This window comes from Lithobates pipiens, unplaced genomic scaffold (assembly GCF_037356315.1).
Source record: "Lithobates pipiens isolate NorthernLeopardFrog02 unplaced genomic scaffold, aLitPip1_a1.2 Scaffold_3, whole genome shotgun sequence".
NCBI lineage: Eukaryota > Metazoa > Chordata > Amphibia > Anura > Ranidae > Lithobates > Lithobates pipiens.
Genome location: NW_027507790.1, coordinates 203436904 through 203460225, shown reverse-complemented (window position 1 = coordinate 203460225; position 23322 = coordinate 203436904). Strand labels below are relative to the sequence as shown.

The 23322-nt window shown below is 51.4% G+C and overlaps 1 protein-coding gene across 4 annotated transcripts in view; it reads left to right on the top strand.

The window, feature by feature from the left end:
• DDX4 (DEAD-box helicase 4) overlaps positions 1–23322 on the top strand; it is a 329051-nt gene that overhangs the window by 124323 nt on the left and 181406 nt on the right. For all 4 annotated transcript variants that reach the window (XM_077462713.1, XM_077462714.1, XM_077462716.1 and 1 more), the window contains one exon: positions 22547–22600. In XM_077462713.1, the coding sequence (XP_077318839.1) occupies positions 22547–22600 (54 nt within the window). The remainder of the gene's footprint in view (positions 1–22546; positions 22601–23322) is intronic.

The following is a 23322-nucleotide window of genomic DNA, read 5'->3' as shown; positions in this document are numbered from 1 at the left end:
CGCCATAACTCTGCTTCAGTGTGGTACCAATAAGGGGGTGCAGCTTCAAAGGTGATGGGAGCTCTTTATAACACCACAGTGCCCCCTTCAAGGGTATATTAGTTTGTGCCTGCTCAATCTGCACCCAGAGTTTAGAGGTCGCATTACGCCTCCAATCAATAATCCTACCCAAATGAGAGGCCAGAAAGTAATTACGTATGTCGGGAAGTGCTATGCCCCCACAATTTTTGGGGAGGGTTAGCTGTGAGTAGCGCAGTCTAGGCTTCTTATGCGCCCAGACAAATTTGGTGAAAAGGGATTGTACCCGTCGAAAGAAAAGAGGCGGTATATGAATAGGTAGGGCCTGAATGAGGTAGATGAATTTGGGGAGGATAGTCATTTTCAGGAGATTACTTCTCCCGAACCACGAGTGAAGCCCTCCCTGCCATTGTTCTAGAAGCAATCGAGATCTAGTCAGTAAGGGCGGAAAGTTAAGGTCAAATGTCTGTGCAAGAGAAGTCGGGATTTTCGTGCCCAAATACGTCAAAGCCTTGTCGGTCCATTTAAAACTAAAATTGGCCTGCAGGTCAGAGAGGGTTCGGGGCGGGACTGCTATGCCCATAGCTTCGGACTTCGTAAAGTTTATTTTCAGGTGGGAGATCGCACCATAGTGCTGAAACTCCCTGAGGAGGTTCGGAAGGGAAATTCTGGGGTTAGTCAGCGAGAATAAAAGATCATCTGCATAAGCTGAGATTTTGTAATGAGCGGCACCAGCACGGATTCCCGAGATATCAGGGTTACGCCGAATAGTACAAAGAAACGGTTCCAGGGATAGGGCAAAGAGCAAAGGCGACAGAGGGCAGCCCTGTCTCGTCCCGTTCCCGATGGGAAAGGGACTCGAGAGGACTCCATTCGCCTTGACTTGTGCAGTGGGAATAGAGTAGATATTGGCGATCCACCGCAACATTTTGTCTCCCAGACCAATGTGGCGGAGGACAGAGAACATATAAGGCCAGTTAACCCTGTCGAATGCTTTTTCGGCATCTGTATTAACCAACACACAGGGGATTTTTTGGGTTTCTGCAATGTGGAGTAGGTTCAGCACCTTGATGGTGTTGTCCCTCGCTTCTCTAGAGGGTATAAACCCCACCTGATCTAGGTGAACAAGGGACTGGATATGTCGTGCCAATCTGGTGGCTAGGATTTTGGAGAATAGTTTCAGATCTAGGTTTAAAAGGGATATTGGCCTGTAACTACCACATTGGCTAGGGTCTTTGCCTTCTTTAGGGATCAGGGAGATATGTGCCCTCAAAGTGTCCCTCTGGAGGGAGGTGTCTGCACTAAGCGCATTAAAAAGGGTCACCAAACGTGGGCCCAATATTGGAAAAAGGGCTTTATAGTACTGGGCTGTGAAGCCATCCGGTCCTGGCGCCTTGTCTGTCTTCAACGTGGCGACTGCCCCTTGCAGTTCCGCCAGGGTAATGGGCTCCTCTAGAAGAGCCCGTGTCTCCTGCGGAAGTGAGGGGAGTTGAGAGTTTGTAATATACTCATCTATTTGGGCTTGGCTACGGGTAGAGCTGGGCAGGTTATATAGGTCCATATAGAAGTCCCTAAAGGTGTTGGAGATCTGCGCAGGAGTAGATACTCTCTGGCCTTGCGGGTTCACTACCTGTGGGATATATGAAGCCGATTTGATAGCTCTAACCGACTTGGCCAACGTCTTACCGCACTTGTCACCGCTTTCATAACATATACGTCTGGAAAATTGTACCGCCGCCTTTGCTCTATAGCGGAGAGTTTCGGTTATTTGTGCGCAGAGGGACAACAGTTCCGTCTCTAAGGGTTGCGTGGGAGCATGTTTGTGTTGTGTCTCTAGCGTCGTCAATTTGGTGAGCAATTGCGAGAGGTGCTCATTTCGTTTTCTTTTAAGGAGTGTCCCATGTTTAATGAGTATTCCCCGAATAACCGTTTTATGGGCTTCCCAAAGAATCCCAGGGTCGCAACCCTGAGTGTCATTCTCCCTGAAATACAGGTCAAGCTCATTAGTGACATCTGTAAGGATCTCGGGTATTTGCAAAAGGCTCTCATTGAGCCTCCAGAAACGAGATCTAGGGGAAGGGTGGTCACTGAGAGAGTAGGTCATATAGATGGGGGCATGGTCCGACCAAGTAATCTGTCCCAAGGAGGTAGAGGATACTAAATGTAGCTGATCGTGTGGAATCAAAAAAAAGTCTATTCTGGAGTAGCATTTGTGCGGGGCAGAGTAAAAAGTATAGTCTCTCTCAGTGGGGTGCTGTAGCCTCCAAATATCCCATAGCTGGGTGTCATGTAGGGTTTGGGTAAGTCGTTTCCGACAAGTGGGCGACATAGAAGAGTATCCTGATGACGTATCAGAGGGGGGAGATAAGGGGGCATTAAAGTCGCCGCCTAAAATCAATTGGCCCGATTTAACATCCATTAAACGTGTTAAAGTGTGTCTGATAAAACTGTCCTGATGAACATTAGGTGCATAAAGGGAGGCTAGTGTAAATTGCATATCCCCAATCAGGCCTTGCAGAAAGAGAAAGCGTCCCTCCGGATCCGCTGTAACCGCCTGGCATTGCCAAGGCAGCTTGCCAGAGATCAGGATGGACACCCCTCTGGATTTAGAGGAGAGGTTCGTGGAATGGTATACCCGAGGGAAGTGTCTATTCCGGAGAAGGGGAAGCTTATCGTCCCGAAAGTGGGTTTCCTGGATGAAGACAATGTCCGCATGAGCCTTCTTGAGGTCATGTAGCAACATCCGTCTCTTCTCCGGGGTATTCAGGCCCCTTGCATTCAGGGAAACAATCTTGACGGAATCCACCGCCATGTCCGAGAGAGGGAGGGGGTGGGGAGAGGGGGGGGAGAAAGGAAAAGAGGAGGTGTGGAAAGGGGTCAGGAGAAGATAGCAGAAAAAAGGGGCGGGAAGTGCAGGGGCGGACGGCCGGAGCCGCGAATCACCCCAGCACCCCGCTTGGGGGGGTGCGGTAACAAACTAAGTGGAAGACACAGTCTTCGTACGTGTGTAATCCCGGAGTGCGGGGTACACAGCGGCCTACGGGGGGTGAGGGTAGACAGAGGACCGGAGACGAGGTCCCGGCCTCCTCGTCCACCCCGGCAAAAAACAGTACAAATAACAGTATAAGTCGGTAACACAAAACATATGGCAATCTGTAACCCTGCGAATAACATATATGCAAGAGACGGACATCGGTGAACAAACAGCAATATGGCCCATGCGGGCGGAACCTGTAGTAGCATAGCGGTGTAGATAACCAAGGCGCTCCATCACCCACAACATCAAAAATAGCAGTAGCATCACCCAATCCAGGACAGTTCACGTCAACCCCCTTCCTCCCATCACCGTATCAACGGGTTCACAGGCAAGGAGTTCCAGGAGGTGCCATCGTAGGCTGCATATGAAGGTTGATATATACCTGGGTCATCTGCATCCACCTCCAGAAATCCCCCCCTCCAGCAGTGCATCCCGTCCGCCGAGCCTACAGGCAGAGCAGGGTAAGAACCCGCAGGTACGGGAACGAACAGCCGCCGGTGAACTTGTAACGGGTCCAGGGTCAATAATGGGGCCGTGGCCCCCCGTCATACACTTGCAGTACATCCTGTGAGGGGAGTGCAGAGCAGAAAAGAGCGTGGTCCCCAACAGTTCCTCTAGTGCCCCCCTTGCTCCCCCTCCACCGCCCTCCCAGGCATAACCCCCAGAAAGAGCACAAAGTACTTCAATGTCCGGGTAGAAGAGCATCAAAGGGGATCAGCTCAGGGATGGGTAGAGAAGGTAGAAACTGCTTGGGGACACACGGCAGGAACCCCGGTCCCGGTTCCTCCACCACCCTCAGCTCTCCGAGCCCGACACCCCCCGCCGCGGTAATATGAACACGTCCAGCAAACGACCGGTTCGCGTCGGGGGGCGAGAGCAGAATCAATGCGGCAAAGCCCAAATAGTCGTGGGTGGTGACAGACAGGCGGGCGGGCCGGAGCTGATGAGAAGGGTCGCCGGGATGAGGCACCAGGTCCGTGCAGTCAAAGGTAGTCCGCTGGCCTCTAGAGGTGTCCTGGTCACGGAAGAGTCCTCCAGGGGGACGGCACAGAAGGGGACACGAAGCTCTCCCGCGGTGTCGAGGAGTCACGGAGGATGAGCGCCGTACAGAGCTGCCATAAGGGTCGGATCGGATACACCGACGGGATGTAAGAGGCGTTGGCGGCGGTCCTGTCCCAAAGATCCGTTCGAATAGAACGAAGGGGGTAAGTTGCACACCAGTGAGGACTCAGGAACACACGTTGAGGGGGACGGGGCGTCACAGGACCGGGAGAGGGAAGGCAAGTAGAGCTGATGATGTCGCGGTAGGAGCGGGCGAGGGCATCCTACACCTCCCGGTCGCCATCCTGAGAGAGGGCACGGGGACGTCTACTCCCCCTCTGCACTCTCCTCGGTAACGGTGCAGAGGGCCCTGAGGTAGTCACCCGGCCCTGCGTACGGGGCAGGTAGTCCAGCCAGTTCGCGACCACTATGGGATCAGAGTCAAGGAAGGTAAACAGTCCTGGTAAGGCTTCCGGAGATCGCAGCAGGTATGAACGTTGATTCTTCAGAAATGTCACCGAGATGGGGAACCCCCATCGATAGGTAGCTCCACAGCGCCTGGCTAAGTCCAAGAGGGGTTTCAATAGGGCCCGCCGATACAGGGTCGGTCTGGAGACATCGGGCAAGATCTTAATGCGGGCCCCGTCGAAGTCTATGTCGCCTGCCTCCCAGGCTCCCCGTGTGATGATCTCTTTGTGCGTATAATGGTGTAGGCGGCACAGTACGTCTCTGGGTCGGGCCGGATCCTGCGATTTAGGGCCCAAGGCCCTGTGGACCCTGTCCACCTCCACTCTGTCCGGCAGGCGGTCTCCCGCTATTTGCCGGAATATCGCCGTCACCGTGGCTAGGAGATCCCCCGGCCCAGTGGCCTCCGGAAGGCCGCGGAGCCTCACATTATTCCGGCGGCCGCGGTCCTCCATTTCTTCCATGCGTAATTGCATCTCCACCGCTGCGTGGAAATGGTCGTTTTGCTGTGATTCAAGGATCGCCACTCTGCGCTCCAGGGAAGACGCCGATTGCTCTCCCGTCGTAATGCGGGTGTCTAGACAGTGCACCTCCTGTCGGATGGCCGCGATCTCAGTCCTGTGCGCCGCCTCTACTCGCTCAATGATGGCCTCTATGTCCGCCTTGGTTGGAAGAGCTTGTAAAAGGGCCTTCAATTCCGGGTCCGTCTGGTAAACCGGCAAGGTTCTGGGGTCAGGCAGACCTGTGGACGGTGCCGCCGGTGAGCTCGGATACAGCGTCGGGCTCTGCGAGCCGTCCGACACGGAAGGTTCCTCCGTAATCCCCGAGGCCTGAGAGACCAGGCCATGCGGGTCTGCCATCTTGGGTTCGGAGGGTCCCGCACTCGAGAGCTGAAACAGGCGGTGTAGCTCACCGGAGGCTCGCGGAGTGTTGGCTCGACTGAGCTGCTGTTTTGTGCGCTGGGTGGCCCGCTTCTTAGAGGACATTATATACGGTTCACTAGCGGTAAAAAGCCAGGGTGAGTACAAGGAGGCCGGGAGCTCAGTAGAAGCACGTCTTCACCCGGCCATGACCAGACCACGCCCCCCGGAGCTTAAATTCTAAAGGGGGAGGGGTGGTACAAAAGGTAATAGCTGCAGGATGGTCTGGTGAGGGTGGCTCAGGTACAGTTCTTAAATGGGTGTAGGATAGGCTTCCCTGAATAAATGCATTTTCAGGGATCTCCTAAAAATGACCATGGTAGGAGCTGACTGGACATAACGGCGAAAGGATTTTGAGGCTGGGAGGAGCTCTAGAGAAGTCCTGTTGGTGAGCTTGGGAAGAAACAAGGGAACTAGAGAGCAAGAGGTCTTGGGAGGAGTGGAGAGGAGGATTTGGGTGATTTCTTTTAGAATGAGGTTGGTGATGTAGCTGTGTGCAATGTTGTGGTTAGTATTTTTAATTTTATTCGGTGGGGTAGGGGAATCCAGTCAAGGGATTGTCAGAAAGGAGCAGCAGTCTTGGATCGGTTAGTGAGGTTGTGAGTCTAGCAGCAGCATTCATGATGGGCTATCCCCCCTTCAGTCTATGTAAGGGTAGGCCAGTGAGGATTGAGTTGCAGTAGTCAAGGCAGGAAATAGCCGAGGAGTGAATCTTTTGTGGTGTCCTTAGTAAGGAAGGGGCGTATTCTGGAAATGTGGAGATTTAGGTGGCAAGATGTAGCCAGAGCTTGGATGTGGGGCCTGAAGGAGAGGTTGGAGTCTAGGATTGCCCCCTTGAATGTGTGGAGGGACCAATGGTTGTGCCGTTGATCTTAATGGTAAAGTCACGGGGAGGGAATTCAAACAAATTTGAACTTTTTGTCCTTTTTTTTTTTTTTTTTTTTTTTTTTTTTTTTTTTTAGTCACGGTTCTCTTTTATGAGCTATCAGTCTAATGAACCACCAGTAACCGGGGGGTGTGGAGGCAATACCGATGGCTACATAGCCAGAAGTGTGCATTAAAACCCCCTGAAGTCATAGATATATATGTAAGTGGCAGTAAAAGAGTTAAATGATTGTCTTGCATACCTATTTTTTTTTGGGAAAGAACGATTTACACGTGTGGGGTTTGAAGAACGAAGCAATGCTTATTAACATGCTTTGTAGCATATATGCTGTTTTCATGGCATGTAGCTAAAAAGCATGGAGGTGTGGCAAGCTAAGTTGAATTAACCACTTCAGCCCAAGAAGGATTTACCCTCTTGATGACCTAGCCATTTTTTTGCGATACAGCACTGCGCTGCTTTAACTGACAATTGTGCGGTCATGCAATGTTAAACGCAATTGTTTTTTCCCCCCCCACAAGTAGAGCTTTCTTTTGGTGGTATTTGATCACTTCTGCGTGTTTTTTTATTTTTTTGCGCTGTAAACAAACGACCGACAATTTTGAATAAAACAATTTTTCTCTTATATTCACCGTCCGACACAGCTCCTCTCTGTAACTAAATGGGTTTGTTAACCTGCCATTAGGGGAACTAGGCAAAAATTGTAACACAATACACAACTTTAGTCCCGCCCTGGGGGGGGCGGACCTTGTGCTAACAACCCTCCGTGCTCCCAGGCAGAACTCTGTTATATTTTGCCTAGTGAAGGAGAATAACCTAGGAACCCTGCGGGCCCTTTGGTCCATTTATTTTTTTTGATGCAGGTTTGAATTTTTTTTGCGCAAGATGGAAGATCCCAGGATCTTTCATCAACTGCCGGCTGGGTGACAGGCTGGTTAAGTTGTCCTTGTAGTCTCCCTAGTCCGGCCATCGAGCGTGTGCAGGCTGCAGCTAAGGCTTGGCAGGCCACGACATACCTCAGCTCCAGAGGTGGTCGGTGAGCTTCAATGCTCCAGGGTATACATATGACCGGGCTACTGATGTCTGGATCACAGTATACTGGGCCAGCAGCTACCCTGTAACTGTGCAGGAGAAGGTCTGTGATGGAATGTCTCCCAGCTCTTCAGGACTGGTAAGTACGGCTCTCCCGGCTACGGTGTGGTGAGCAGCTGGGCATTCCCTGGGAGGTTGATTTGGGGAACCACCTCCTTCTCTTCTCTGCCACATCCCTATCTCCCCTCCCCCCCCCCCCCCTCCAGGGGGGTGGCTGCAGGTGCTGCGGGCGGTGTGTGGGGTTCGCTGGTTCTCGCCTGTAGGGGGCTCTGTGCGGCTAGCGTTGGTCCTGGTCTCAGTCTAGGGGATCCCAAAAGGTGTCTGTGGAGGTGTTCTTGCTGAATGCAGGCAGCACTGTTCTGTGATTTTTTTTTTTTTTTCCCCTGTCGCCTCATGGCGCTGTCTGGTGGCCATTTTGACTGTGGGAAAAGCAGGTTCCCCTTGTGAGCCTCAGCAGCCATTTTCTATAGGTCTTTCCTATTGCATTGGCGGACATTTTTTTTGAAGCCCCCAGCGCTCTTTTCACTGCAGTTCTCTTGTGACAGCTTTACATGTGCTCTCATATGCTGTTTCCTGTGTCCACTGTGTATACAGGATGCTGGATGGCTCATCCCTGAACGCTGGTGCAAAGCTCTGCAGATTGTTTAACTGCTATTCTATACAGCTGCTGCTGACAGTTTCTTCACTCTGCATCTGGGTAACCTCCTAGGGACTACAGGCATGGCTAGTAACATTCACAGAACGCCCCAGGGTGGTGAGTCTGGCGCGAGGTACCACTCCCCCACGCGGCAGCAGGAGGGCGGTACCTTCACTGTCCTAAGTCCCCTTGCAGGTGGCAGACAGGGTAGGGTCAGCATGGCTTCAGAAACTGGTGTTTTCGACCCCCCCAAAATCCAGGCTATTGCAACCGGGTCACATGCAGATAGCGCTGTGCCCATGGACACCCTGACGGCGGTCCTTAACTCTTTTGTTGCAAACATAGAGGCGGTGCGTGGAAGGAAAGGTGCACGTAAAAGGCCCCTACCCCCATCCTCTGGGGAGAGCTCTGATGCAGACTCGGGCCCTGCTGCAGCAGGTGACCCCTGCTCTGACCTATTAGACGAGGCTGACCAGGACCATTCGGACAGTGAGGATGATTCCCCATCCGGGCATGACAAAGCGCTTGTTGGAGCACTTATCTCAGCTGTGCGTAATACCCTGAAGATACAGGAGCCAGCGGATCCCTCTGCTGATGTATCTCCCTTTTGGGTCCCGCAAGCCAGCACGTTCATCTAAGATGTTCCCGTATTTTACTTATTTTGACAAGTTGATCTACAGGGAATTGGGTAGGCCGCAAAGGACCTTTTTGGTCCCCAAAAACATGGCGGTGCATTACCTCTTTGAGGAAAGCCTTCTCAAGAAATGGTCGGCTCCTCCGGTCGTGGACCCCCCCCGTATCCACGTTAAATAAAGTAACCAAGATCCCGGTAGAGGGGACTCCTGCATTCAAAGATCCCACGGACAGGAAGGCCGAGGCAGTGGCTCGTTCCTTGTTTACAGTTGTGGGGCAGCCGTGCGGCCAGTACTGGCATTCGCACTGAGGTGTCAGACACTGACTGGGCAAAACTTTTGCACCGCTAATTGGGAGAGCAAAACGCCTCCCCTGTCTGCGTGGAACTAGCAGACCAACTAGTGCAAGGCCTTAAGTGCGTTTTGTGACACACCCCTGGATACTCTCCCTCTGTTATCCAGGGCTTCAGTGTCAGCTGTGGTGTTGAGGTGCCTGATTTGGCTTAAAGGCTGGTCTGCTGCCCAGGCATCCAAGAAAGCTCTGACGGATCTTCCCTTCCCTGGCGACCGGCTCTTTGGAGCTTCGTTGGATGACCTTATTAAAAATGCCACAAGTGGTAAGAGTACACGACTCACACAGGCCAGGAAGGCTAAGGAGCCACACCGCAGGCAAGGGCCCTCTTTTTCTGCTCACAAGTGGCTTTTTCATCCGCCCGGTGCTTCGACAAAATGTTCCCAGCCTTGACAGTACATCCACAGACGGTCAAAAGAGCCCCTGGAGACGCAAGCCTAACGAGCCTACGAACAAAAGTGCTACTGCATGAAGGTTTACCCCCACCCGCGTATCGGGAGGGTGGGTTGCCTTCGGGAGTTTGCAGCCCGGTGGACCTCCCGGTTATCCGACCAATGTGTCTGCGACCTGATTTCCACAGGCTACAAGTTAGTTTCTCTCTTGGCCGCCAAACAGATTCTTCCCCTCCAGCATACCCGGTTCACCGGGGGGCCCTGCTAGGGGCAGTAAGGGACTTGCTGAATCGGGGTGATTGTACCAGTTCTGGAATCGGATAGCGTCCGATCTTGGACTTCAAAGCCCTCAATCACTTTGTAAAAGTGCAGAGGTTCAGAATGGTATCGGTTCGCTCAGTAGTCGCACTCCATCAAGGGGACTCCCTGGCATCTTTGGACATCCAGGATGCATACCTGCACATACCCAGATGGCTTTGGCATCAAAAATTTCTGCGTTTGGCAGTCGAGAAAGCCCATTACCAGTTTGTGGCTCTTTCCTTTGGCCTCGCATCAGCCCCCCGAGTATTTACCAAAGTACTGGCTCCAGTATTGGCGTTGCTGCGACAATGCGGGATTGTGATTGTGCGTTACCTAGACTATCTCCTCCTGAGAGCATCTTCCACCTCAGAATTAGAGGATGTGGGGATCTCCATGCAGACTGCGAGAATTTGGGTGGCTGTTGAACCTAAAGAAGTCGGTGGTTGTGCCGACCCAGCGTCTGGAGTACCTGGGTTTGCTATTGGACTCCAGGGAAGTGAGGGTCTTTTTCCCTTCAGACAAATTGCAGACACTCAGATCCGCGGTCAAATTACTGATGAACTGCAAGTGGTCGCCGCTTCGCTTTTGCATGCGAGTACTGGGGCTCATGGTAGCCTCCTTCGAGGCAGTACCTTATGCCCAGTTCCACACCAGAGTCCTGCAGAAGGAGATCTTGACAAAATGGGACACGTTTCCGTTGTCCCTGATTCGACAGGTCTAGGTGAGCCAGCCAGTCGGGGATTCTCTGATCTTGTGGTTGAGGACCCCGGTGGTTCTGTCCAGAAAATCGTTCCTTCCTCTGAAATGGACGGTGATCGCTACGGATGCCAGTCTCTCAGGCTAGGGTGGAGTGATGGTGATTCAGTCGTCTCAGTGCCTCTGGTCGACGAACAACTCCAAGTTGCCGATCACCCTGCTAGAATTGAGGGTGATTAGGCTGTGCCTCCACACGTGGTCGACGTGTCTTCAAGGACGTCCGACCAGGATACAGTCAGACAAAGCCACGGCTGTGGCGTACATAAATCACCAAGGGGGGATCAAGGAGCTCAGCCGCCACTCGGGAGGTCGCTCGCATACTTAAAGCGGGATTCCACCCTAAAGTGGAACCTCCGCTGATCGGATCCCTCCCCCCCTCCAGTGTCACAATTGACACCTTTCAGGGGGGAGGGGGGTGGAGATACCTGTCAAAGACAGGTATTTTCACCCACTTCCGGGCATAGACTCCCGTGGGAGTCTACGCCATTTCCTGCCCTGCCGCGCTGTCTGCTGGGACACACACGGGTCCCAGTGACAGCGCGGAGATTTCCTATTGCGCGGCTCGCGCATGCGCAGTAGGGAACCGGGGAGTGAAGCCGATTCGCCTCACTTCCTGATTCCCTCACCTAGAATGGTGACTGCAGCAGCCGAGAGCCGAGCGATCGGCCTCGGCTGCCGGCATCGCTGGAACCTGGGACAGGTGAGTGTCCATTTATTAAAAGTTAGCAGCTATAGTATTTATAGCTGCTGGCTTTTAATATTTTTATTTTTTTATTTTGGTGGAATCCCTCTTTAAGTGGGCAGAGCGACACGTTTCGGCCCCTTCAGCCATTTACATCCCGGGGGTGGAAAATTGGCAGGCAGACTATCTGAGTCGTCAGATGCTGGACCCAGGAGAATGGGCGTGGCATTCTGAGAAATTCAGGCTGCTGTGCCTGAAATGGGACACACCAGATGTGGATCTATTGGCCTCCCATCTCAATCGGAAGGTGAGGAATATAAGAGAAAATAGGATTTTTCCAAGTCCGTCTTTCAGGACAGCCACCTTAGAGAGACCCTGGCTCCTCCCCTCTTAGGAAACACCGCCTTCAATTTCACAATTTAAGTCTCATCCTCCCTCCGTCCCTCAGTTATGTTTCCTCCGGTGGGGAGACACTGCTAAGGAACCTTAGCTAAATCAGTCGGTGAGACTAAGGCTACGTTATCTGGAGTGGAGGAGACAGGGGTCTCTCTGGCTCCGCTCGGTAGTCCGGTCTGCTGGGGAGCTGGACTTTCGTACTGACCGTCTTCCACGCACTCTAAACTTTGCTTGGGGAAAGCGGGAAGTTTGGGGAGGTCCATCCGTTCGTTCGCCCAGTGGGGCGCTGCAACAGAATGTCCTAGGTCCCCCTGTGTTTGCAGTCGGCTTGGAGCTAGAGGCCGGACCGGATGACGGGCGACGGCGGTTCCGGTGGGGGCGGACATCTTCGTTGGATCCGCGTCTTCCGGTTGCGGACGCGGTTCGTGAAAGGGGACCAAGCGTTCGGCTGGTGCAGCCTCTCTTTCTAAGTTGTACAGGCAGCTGTCGGATGCACGTTCGTACCACTCTAACTCAACAGGAGAATGTCCGAAGCAGAGGCTTCAAGAGCTCCTGGGGATAACGACACCAGCCACTCAAAGGTAAGGGGAACTCTGGGGAGGTGTTCCCTTACTTTATAACCAGTAGATCCACTGGTGTTTTTCCCCCTTGGTGGTCGGGGGGGGGAGGGGGCCAGTGCGTCTGGGATCCTGGTGGTGGTTGATCCTAGGGGGGGCACTCCCTTTAGTCCTCTTAAGTAGCGCTGGTGTTTTTTTTTTTTTTTTTTAAATCTTATGCTGCCCTCTTTTATTTCTGTTTTTCAGAAAGCCACGAGCAAGTCCCCCTCCCATGGTTCTAGGAAGAAGTGTCCTTCGTGTAGAGCCTCTATGGGGGATTCTTGGTCCAAAGCACTTTGTAAGGAGTGTATTGAGGGTTTGGTTAGGGAGCAGGCAGCAGAACAGGGTGCAGATCTGGCGACTTCTGTGAAGGAACTCCCTAGTACTTTCCAGTCCTTCAAAACGCTCTTCTCTAGTTTCCAGTGGCCTCAGCCCCAGAGCACTCCTCCACCAGTGCAGCAGAGTGTACCACCTAGCCCAGTGGATGTTCCTCCCGTGGGTGGGGAGAATCCAAGGGGTTCCAGAGAGGAAGTTGAGGAAGAAGTTTACAGTGCCGTCTCAGACTCCCAAGGGGGGGAATCTGATGGTGAGGGATTGGATGGGGAATCCAAAAGAACCTAACGGTATAAACTTTCCCTGGAAGAACTGGATGAGCTCTTGGGAGCTATTAGGTTAGATGCTGCCTTTTCTCAGGTGTCCAGACATGCTGATCTGGCCTTTGAGGACATGGGGTTACTTTCAGACCCTATGGATCGAAGGATGGATTCATTTCTGAAGAATGCCTGGGATTCATCACAGGGAAATCTTAAGCCTGCCATAGCAGCCACAGTGGTGGCCCGTAATATGGAGTATTGACTTACCCAGATTAATGCGCACATTGAAGCAGGGACGGCAAAGGAGACTATTCTATCCTCCTTTCCCATGCTGCTTAAGGGGATAGCATACATTGCGGATGCTTTGGCTGAATCTGTGCGAATGTCTGCAAGGTCCTCGGCTCTGACCAACTCAGCCAGGAGGGCCTTATGGCCAAAGACATGGCAGGGGGACAATGCATCCAAAGCAAAGCTCTGTGGGATACCTTTTACAGGAGACTTGCTGTTTGGGCCAGGTCTTGAAGCAGTGCTAGATCGCACGGCTGATAAGAAAAAGGCCTTTCCCGTTAAGAGGAAATATGGGGAGCAGTCAAAAAAGACTCGTCCTCAGAAAAAATTCCACCAAACTGTTTCATGGCATTGATAGATTTAAAAGATGCATACCTGCATATTCCCATCGCAGAGAGCCACCAGCGTTTCCTCTGGCTGGCAGTGAGAACCTCAGTAGTGCTACACCTTCAGTTCAAAGCACTTCCCTTTGGGCTTTCCTCTTTCCCCCGTATCTTCACCAAAGTAATGGCAGAAGTTCTGGCATCCCTGCGCCTCAGGGGAATCTCGGTGATCGCGTATCTCGATGATCTTCTCCTGTTTGCCCCTTCTTCGGCGCAGTTGATTCGGGATCTACAGGTAGCAAAAGACCTATTAGTGAGCCTGGGTTGGCTTCTGAACCTAGAGAAATCCAACTTAATTCCTTCCCAAAGGGTCACTTTCCTGGGGTATGTGTTGGACTCAACAGAACAAAAGGTCGTCCTTCCCTTAGAGAAAGTCCAGAAGGTAGACAAAGCACTGTTGTTTCTCCAGGGCAGCCATCAGATCTCAGTGAGGAAGGTCATGTCGGCCTTGCTAGCATCCACGCTCCCAGCAGTTCAGTGGGCGGGGTTACATTACCATCCTCTGCAACTATTCATCTTGAAGGTTTGAGACCACAGCCAGGGGTCTCTGGACTCTCTGGTTTCGGTTCCATCTCGGGTAAAGAGGTCCCTTTGGTGGAGAAAGGGAGCAAATTTGTCACAAGGTCTAGAGTGTTAAGGTAGTTTCAGGCAGTGAACACTACCCTTATTCTAATCGTGCCACTCTGGCCCAGGAGGCCGTGGTTCTCCGTTCTGAAGGGCCTGTCTGTGGAACCCCCCTGGATTCTCCCAGTCCAGGAGGATCTCCTTTCTCAGGGTCCAATCTGCTGTCCTCAGGTGGAGCAGTGGAAGCTTGCAGCTTGGCTACTGAGGAGGAATTGCTGAAGAGCAAAGGGTGCTCAGATCGTTTAGTAGCCACTCTAAGTTGCAGGAAAAAGGAAACTCAGACCATTTACTTGAAGGTATGGAGGCGGTTTAATAGCTGGTGCTCAGAGAACTCATTCAATTTGCGCAGCTCGGTAGCCGTTCTAGAGTTCCTGCAGGCAGGGGCAGATAAAGGTTTAGTCCTTGGAACATTGAAGGGTCAGGTATCCGCTTTAAGCGTATTTCTGGAAAGGCATCTAGCATCAGACCCTTGGATAGTGAGGTTCTTTGGAGCCTTAAGTAGGCAGAGACCCGTTACAAATTCCCCCTTCCCAGTTCGGGATCTTTCATTAGTTTTACAGGTTCTCACAGGAGAACTTTTTGAGCCATTGGAATCTTGCCCGTTAAGATTGATCACTCTCAAAACTGTGTTTTTGGTGGCTATCACTACGGCAAGGAGAGTGAGTGAACTCGAAGCCATTTCTGTTAGGGCACCTTTTTTTCCAGGTTTTTCCGGACCGTTTGGTTTTTAAGACGGATCCGGCCTTTTTACTTGGGGTAGCCTCTAGTTTTCATAGAGCCCAGGAGATTGTGCTGCCTACTCTGTTCAAATCCGGTGAGAGAACAGGAACACATTTTTCATAGATTGGATGTTAGAAGATGTGTCCTTCATTATTTAGATTTCACATGTCAGTTCAGGAAGTCTGATGCACTTTTTGTGTTATTTTCTGGGGCTAGGAAGGGTTCCAGAGATAGCCAGATGGTTAAGGTCAGCCCTTTGGGCAGGCTTACGTGGCAGGGGGGCTAGAACCCCCAGTGGGGATTAGAGCACACTCAACCAGGGCAGTGGCAACTTCTAAGGCAGAGTGGGCTGGTGCTTCTCCTGAACAGAGCTATAGAGCTGCAACGTGGTCCAGTTTTTCTACGTTCGTGAAGCACTATAGACTGGATCTTCTGTCAGCCAAAGACCAAGCCTTTGGTCGTAAAGTGCTGCAAGCAGTGGTCCCACCCTAAGGTAAGGTGCTTGCTTATCCTCTCTAAGGTGGCTGTCCTGAAAGACTGACTTGGGAAAAAGTTACTTACTGGTAACATCCTTTTCCGGGAGTCTTTCAGGACAGCACCGGTTCCCACCCAGGTTTTTGGAGATCTTTGGGAACTCCTCACATGAGACCGTCGGGTAAGATTAAAAGTTCGACGTGTTCTTGTGTCCCCAGTTGGCCGGAAGGTACTCGGGAAGAATTGAGGGATGGAGGGAGGATGAAACTTAAATTGTGAAATTGAAGGCGGTGTTTCCTAAGAGGGGAGGAGCCAGGGTCTCTAAGGTGGCTGTCCTGAAAGTCTCCCGGAAAAGGATGTTACCGGTAACTAACTCAGTTCTTTTGTACTCACCGTAAAGTCCTTTTCTCTGTAATTCACCGACTGACACAGCACCCACCCCTCCTTTTCTCTGTTATACTGCTTGTTGACGTACTGAGTTCTGCCTGGCAGCAGGGAGGGTTGTTAGCACAGTGTATTGTGTTACATTTTTTGCCTAGTTCTCCTAATGGCAGGCTAACAAACTCATTTAGTTACAGAGAGGAGCTGTGTCGGTCGGTGAATTACAGAGAAAAGGATTTTACGGTGAGTACAAAAATCCTATTTTCTCTTGCGTTCACTGACTGACGCAGCTCCTTTCTTAGACCATTGGTTTGTTACACCACCTTCAGGAGAGGACTAGGCAGAACATGCTAACATGTACAACAAAACCAGAACTTTCGAGTTCTACCCAAGGGTCGGTCCCATAGGTAACAACCCCCCTGCCTGCTCCTGCAGCATCAGTGTTTTTTTCTGCCTAGTGAAGAAGGACCTATGAACCCTGCAGGCCCATCAGTCTGTTGATTTTTTCTGCAGAAGTTTGCCTTTTACGCAAGATTAAGATCCTGAGATCTGCTATTAACAGCTGGCTGGGTGACGGGCTGGATACCCTTTTCCTTGTAGTCTCCCCAGCCTGGCCAGGGAGTGTGTTCAGACCAGAGCTCCGCGCTGGGTCGGCCACGACATGCCCCCCAGCTCCAGGGGCGGCCGGTGGGCGTAATGCCCCCAGGCACACTTGACCGGGCTACCGATGTCTGCACCACAGTGTGCTGGGCCAGCAGCCCCCCCCCCTCTTCTGATTGGAGAGTGGGTCTGTGATGGACTGTTCCCCAGTTCGTCAGGACTGGTAAGTACAGCTCTCCCTGCCTCAGTGGGGCTGAGCAGCTGGGCATTTCCTGGTAGGTCGATTTGGGGGTCCCTCACCTTCCTCTTTTCTCTCCCTTTCCCTATCTTTCCTCCCCATGTGGGGGATGCTGCATGGGCTGCTGAGCGGTGTGTGCCCTATAGACGGGGGCTTTCTGGGGGGGCTCTCACCTGGGGTGGGGACTGCGCTGGGTAGCTGTGCCCTGGATGTCTGTAGGTCTCTCTCCTGGGTGTCTGGAGGCTGTGTCTCTGCCTGTTTCCACTGTCCCTCGTTGCAAAAAGGTGCTTGGCGGCCGTTTTTGGTGTGACCAGGGAGCAGCATGGTCTGTCGTAGTCCGGTGGCCATTTTCCCAGTGATTTATGTCATTTTATACTGGAGGCTCGGCAGGCATTTTGTTGAAGCCTGAACACGCTTTTCATGTTCAGCGCCGTACTCTGGGGCTCGGAACAGCACGGTTTCTATCACAGACACCTGGGAGCTGACACAGGACACGGGCACACCTAGCTGGACGGCGCAGAACTCGGTCAGGGTGGCGAGTCCTGTGGTGGGGGCCCCTCAGCCTGCAGAAGTTAGGAGTGTGGGACCATCACTGTCCTAAGTCCCGAACAGGTGGCAGACAGGGTAGGGTAAGAATGGCTTCAGAAACTGGTGTTTATTCTCCCTAATTCCAGGCAATTGCAACTGGTTGGTATGCAGACAGTGCAGTCCCTCTGGATGCTTTGGACACTTTGTTGGCGGTCCTTAACATGTTCGTTGCCAAGATGGAGGTGGTGTATTGTCATAGACTCGGGCCCCGCTGAGGCTGGTGACCCCTGCTCTGTTGTTTCAGATGATGCTGACCAGGGCCGATCGGACTATGAGGATGAGTCCGGGTCCGTGCGCGATAAAGTGCTTGTTGAAGCACTTATCACTGCTTTGTGTGATACCCTGAAAATTCAGGAGACGGCAGATCCATCTGCTGATGTAGTGGTCCCTTTTGGGTCCCGTAAGCCAGCCCGTACACCTATGGTGTTTCTGTATCTGACTCATATACAAGGAATGGGGTCGATCGCAACGGACCTTTTCCGTCCCCAAATACATGGCATTGTTACCCCTTTGAGGAGAGCCTTCTCAAAAAATGTTTGGCTCCTCAGGTCGTGGACCTCCCAGTATCCAGGTTAAACAAAGTAACCACGATCCCAGTAGAGGGGACTCCTGCCTTTTAGGACTCCACAGACAGGAAGGCCGAGGCAGTGGCTTGTTCCTGGTTTATGGTTGTGGGGTCAGCAATGCGACCAGTTCTGGCCGCAGTACTTGTGTCACAAACACTTACTGAGTATGCAAAACTTTTTTGAACCGCAAATTAGGGGAACCGGCTTCCCCTGTCTGCGTGGAACTAGCAGACCAGTTAGTGCAAGGCCTTAAGTACGTTTTGTGATGCGGCCCTGGATACCCTCCCTCTGTTGTCCAGGGCTTCAGTGTCAGCAGTGGTGCTGAGGCGCTTGATTTGGCTTAAATACTGGTTGACTGACCGGACATCTAAAACAAAAAAAACTCTGACGCATCTACCCTTCCTTGGCGAGCGGCTCTTTGGAGCCTCATTAGATGACATTATTAAAAATGCCACAGGTGGTAAGAGTACCCTACTTCCATAGGCCAGGAAGGCTAAGGAACCATGCCGTAGGTAAGGGTCCTCATTTATCGCTCACAAACTGCTTTTTCGTCCGCCCGGGGCTTCGGCCAAATGTCGCCAGCCTGACAGGGTGACCTCTGAAGGACAAAACCGGCCCTGGAAACGCAAGCCTGTGAGCAAAAGTGCTACCGCATGAAGGTTTGCCCCCGCCCGCAAAACTTGTGGGGGGTTCGCCTTCGGGAGTTTGCAGCCCGGTGGACCTCTCGGCTGTTCGACCAATGGGTCTGCGATCTGAGTTCCTCTCTTGGCCACCAAACAGATCTTCCCCTCCAGCATACCCATACTCCCGGCTCGCCGGGAGCCCCTAATGGGGGTAGTAAGGGACCTGCTGAGTCGCGGGGTGGTAGTACCAGTTCCAGAACTGGAAAGGTTCCTGGGGTTCTCCAATCTGTAGTCCCCAAAATGGAAGGGGTATGTCTAATCTCTGACCTAAAAGCCCTCAATTGCTTTGTAAAAGTACAGAGGTTCAGAATGGAATTTGTTCACTCAGTAGTCATTGCACTCCATCAAGGGGACACCCTGGCGTCTTTGAACATCCAGGATGCATACCTGCACATACCCATATGCCTTTGGCATCAGAAATTTCTACGATTTGCAGTTGGGGAAGCCCACTACCAGTTTTTGGCTCTGCCTTTTGGCTTGGCATCAGCAACCCCCCCCCACCGTCTTTACCAAGGTACCGGCTTCTGTTTTGCCGTTGCTGCGGCAACGCGGGATCGCGATCATAGGTTACCTGAACGATCTCCTGAGAGCATCTTCCGCCTCGGAGTAAGGGGAGGATGTGGCGATTACCATGCAGACCCTGCAGGAATTTTGGGTGGGCGTTGAACCTAAAAAAGTCGGTGCTCAATCCGACTCAGCGCTTGGAATACCTAGGCTTACTGCTGGACTCCATGGAAGCGAGAGTTTTTCTCCCTTCAGACAAGCTGCAGACTCTGAGCCGTGGTAAAACTGTTGATGAACCGCAGGTGGTCGTCGCTAAGCTTCTGCATGCTAGTCCTGGGACTCATGGTGGCCGCCTTCGAGGCAGTACTGTACGGCCAGTTTTACAGCAGAGTCTTGCAGAATGAGATCTTGACAAAATGAGACAAATCTCCGTTATCCCTGGATCGACAGATTCGGATGAGCCAGTCAGTCACGGACTCCCTGCTCTGGTGGCTGAGATCTTTGGCACTTCGGTCCAGTAGTCGTTCCTATCTCTGACTTGGACAGATATCACAACGTCTGGGGTGGAGTACTGGGAGTACAGTCAACCCAGGGCCTCTGGTCAGAGGAGGAATCAAAGTTGCCGATGAATGTGCTTGAGCTGTGAGCAATCAGGCTATGCCTTTCCACATGGTCGATGAGAGCCAGCCAGACAACGCCATGGCGGGGGCATATGTCAATCATCAAGGAGGAACAAGAAGCTTGGCGCTCCATGGGAGGTCACTCACATCCTTCAGTGGGCAGAGCGACAGGTACCGGCCCTATCTGGCAATTTACATCCCGGGAGTGGAGACTACCTAAGTCGCCAGATGCTGCACCCTGGAGAATGGGCATTGCATCCGTAGGTGTTCAGGCTACTGTGCCTGCGATGGGGCACTCCAGATGTGGATCTTCTGACCTCTCGTCTCAATCGGAAGGTGCCAAGATTCGTGTCCAGGACAAGAGATCCTTGGGCAGACGTGCTGGTGGCTCCGTGGGATCATTACCAGCTGATCTATGCCTTTTCTCCACTAAAACTGTTACTACGCCTGCTCCGCAGTGTGGGGGCCGAGGGGATTCCAGTAATACTGATTGCCCCAGATTGGCCCCAGCGTCCCTGGTATGCAGACCTAGTGCATCTGGTGGTGGACGCCCCCTGGCGACTGACATTATGAGAGGACCTTCTTAAGGTCTGATTCTCCATCCTGCTTTACCATCGCTGGTTTTAAGGGCATGGCTATTGAGAGCCAGGTGTTAAGGAACTGGGGCCTTTCAGACTCTGTGATTCCAACTATGTTGAGAGCACGAAAATCTTCTCGGAAGATATATCATCGTACCTGGAAGGCTTCCATCTCCATATGTGAGGAGAAAGGAGGGCGTCCGCGCTCCTTTTCTATATGCAGGTTCCTGCTGTTTTTACTGCGAGTAGACGACCAGAAACTGGCTTTAAGCACCTTTTTAACCACTTGCAGACCGGACCATTTTGCTGGTCAAAGACCAGACCACTTTTTGCGATTCGGCACTGCGTTGCTTTAACTGACAATTGTGCGGTCCTGCGACGTGGCTCCCAAACAAAATTGATGTCCTTTTTTTCCCCCACAAATAGAGCTTTCTTTTGGTGGTATTTGATCACCCTTACTGTTTTTATTTTTTGTGCTATAAACGGGCAGAATGGAGAAATGCTTTTTAAAACGGCGCTTCTCCATTCAGCCATCCCATGAGACGATCGCGGGTGAGTCCGCGGGACCCGCCACCGGACTCACGGGGGTCCCGACCGGCACGTGAGCGCGCCGCCACCGGCGCGCTCGCAATGGCAGGGCGGCATTGAAGATTGGACGTACCTGTACGCCAGTATGCCTGCCCGTGCCATTCTGCCGACGTACATCGGCGTGCGCTGGTCGGGAACCGGTTAAAGGACAAATATCAGCCTTGGCTGTCTCTTTTCAGAGGCCCCTGGCGTCTCACTCTTTAGTGAGCACTTTTGTTCAAGGGGTCCGACATGTAGTTCCTCTATTGCGTTCACCTTTACACCCGTGGGATCTGAACCTGGTGTTATTGGCGCTTCAGTAACCGCCATTTGAGAAGATCGGGGAGATCCCTCTAAATCTTTCCCAGAAAGTGGTTTTCCTAGTGGCCATTACGTCGGCCAGGAGGGTTTCAGAACTGGCGGCCTTGTCTTGTAAGTCGCCCTATCTGGTTATCCACAAGGATAAGGTGGTGGTGCGTTCGCAACCTTCCTTTCTGCCGAAGGTGGTTTCCACGTTAACAAAGACATTGTGTTACCATCTTTGTGTACTAAACCGACATCCTAAAGAGGTGATCCGGGCTTTGAGGGTGTATATGTCTGCTACGGCTCTTTCAGAAGTCAGACTCCTTGTTTATTTCGGTGGCTGGTCCGAAAAAAGGCATGGCGGTCTTGTTGGCCACCATTCCCAGGTGGATCAGATAAGATTGTAGTACAGGCCTACCCCTAGAAGGGGCAGGTGCCCCCCCTTTCCGGTCATGGTTCACTCCACTAGGGCAGTTGGAACGTCTTGGGCCTTCCGACATCAAGCGTCAGTCGCTCAAGTGTGTAAAGCGGCAACTTGGTTGTCTCTTCACAACTTTACAAAATTCTACAAGGTACATGTCAATGCGTCGGCTGATGCCTGTTTTGGCCGCAAAGTTCTTCAGGCGGCCATGTATTTTGCAATTGCACTTTAACTTTTTTGCCAAAAAAAAAACAGTAAAAATTTTTTTTTTTTTATTAAATGCATTTATTACTGCAAGTTTTGGAGGCAGTTTGTAAGGTAGTGACTCTCAGATTGAGGAACATTGTTTTTTGTGGGGGAAGTTTTTATACTGTTTCCCACATGCCATTGTGGATGAAGTTTTTATGCCGTTTCCCACCCCTCGTTTTGGGCACTGCTTGGGGATGTCCCCATGGTCTAAAGACGGAGCAGTGTCAGTCAGTGAACGTAAGAGAAAATAGGATTTTTTTTTTCTCACTGTAAAATCCTTTTTAGTTCACTGCCTGACACTGCACCCTCCCCTCCTATTTTTTACGTTTTACTGCTTGCTGCAGGAGCAGGCTAGGGGGTTGTTGCTTAAGGGACCGCTCCTTGGGCGGAAGTAGAAAGTTCTGTTTTTTTTTCTTAAAAATCTGACCCCCAAGTGACACTTATTGGGGAACAGTGACATTAGTAATTGGAAATTAAAAAAAATAATAATGCAATGATCATTGTATAAATGACACTGGCAGAGAAGGGGGTTTACACTAGGGTGCGCTTAAGGGTTAATTGTGTTCCCTGGGTGTGTTCTAACTGTGTGGGGGATGGGCTCACTGAGACAACACAGAAATTGCTGTTCCTGATCACTAGAAACAGCATATCTATGTTGTCCCCTTTAAGAAGAGGGATCCGCTTTGTTTACATTAGCAGATACCCATTCTGACTCTGTATCGTGGGTGGCAGCATACACGGAGTCGGCTTGACATCTGGCATGCCCCCACATTATCTTTTGTTCGAACTACGTACAAGTACGTCGTTTTGCCCAATAGAGCCGACCTTCCGCTGTATATGTGCTGTGGCTGGTCTGCAAGTGGTTAGTGTTTTTGATCTGTGGTCCTCGGTTAGTTTTGTGCTTCTGTTCTACTTCCGTTATTAAAATCCCTGTTAATTTTTTTTTTTTTCCCTTTTTTGTTTTTAGAAAATGGGACAAGTGACGATAATCGTAGGCGTGGTGGTTTTCAGCGAAGAGGTGGTAAGCAGAATTTGTATTTCAAAATGTTTCAGATTTCTTTACTCCTTATTTGAATGAGATTAACCCCGTGATCACCCTCCGTCGCCAGTGTCACTAAGCGATTGTTTTTCTGATTGCTGTATTAGTGTCACAGGTTATGCTAGTTAGGCACGCAAGTGTTTAGGTTCCCTGTCAGGTACCCCCATATACTACCTAATAAAGGTTTTATCCTCCTAAATGGCCCCTAATTAACCCTTTCACCAGTGATAACCGTATAACTGTTACGGTTGACTCTGGTTAGTTTGTTTTTTATAGTGCCAGAGCACCCGCTGTTTATTACCTAATAAAAGTTTAACCCTCCGATCACCCGGCGGGTGATATAAGTTGATATAAGTTAGGTTTTACGGTCTGCGTCGCCCCCGGCAGCGTCAGGTTAGTGCCAGTATGTGTATCTAAAGACTTCTGCGCTCTATGGAAAAATTAGAGGAGAGCGAGAATAGCAGGTGAACAAAGCAGCAATCACTAAATGAGTTGTCTCTCTCACTGGTAAGAATAAAATGAAGGTGTGATGCGCTAATTTCAAAAAGTTAAATAGCCACAGTAAAACTAATAATGTGCAAATTTGAAATTATATTAAGTGCAACCATGCATAAATAAATCAAAAAGTGACTCTGTGCATAATATATAACGATGAGCTTAAAAATCCAAAATTGAGCTGCAATAGATCATAAAGTGACTATATG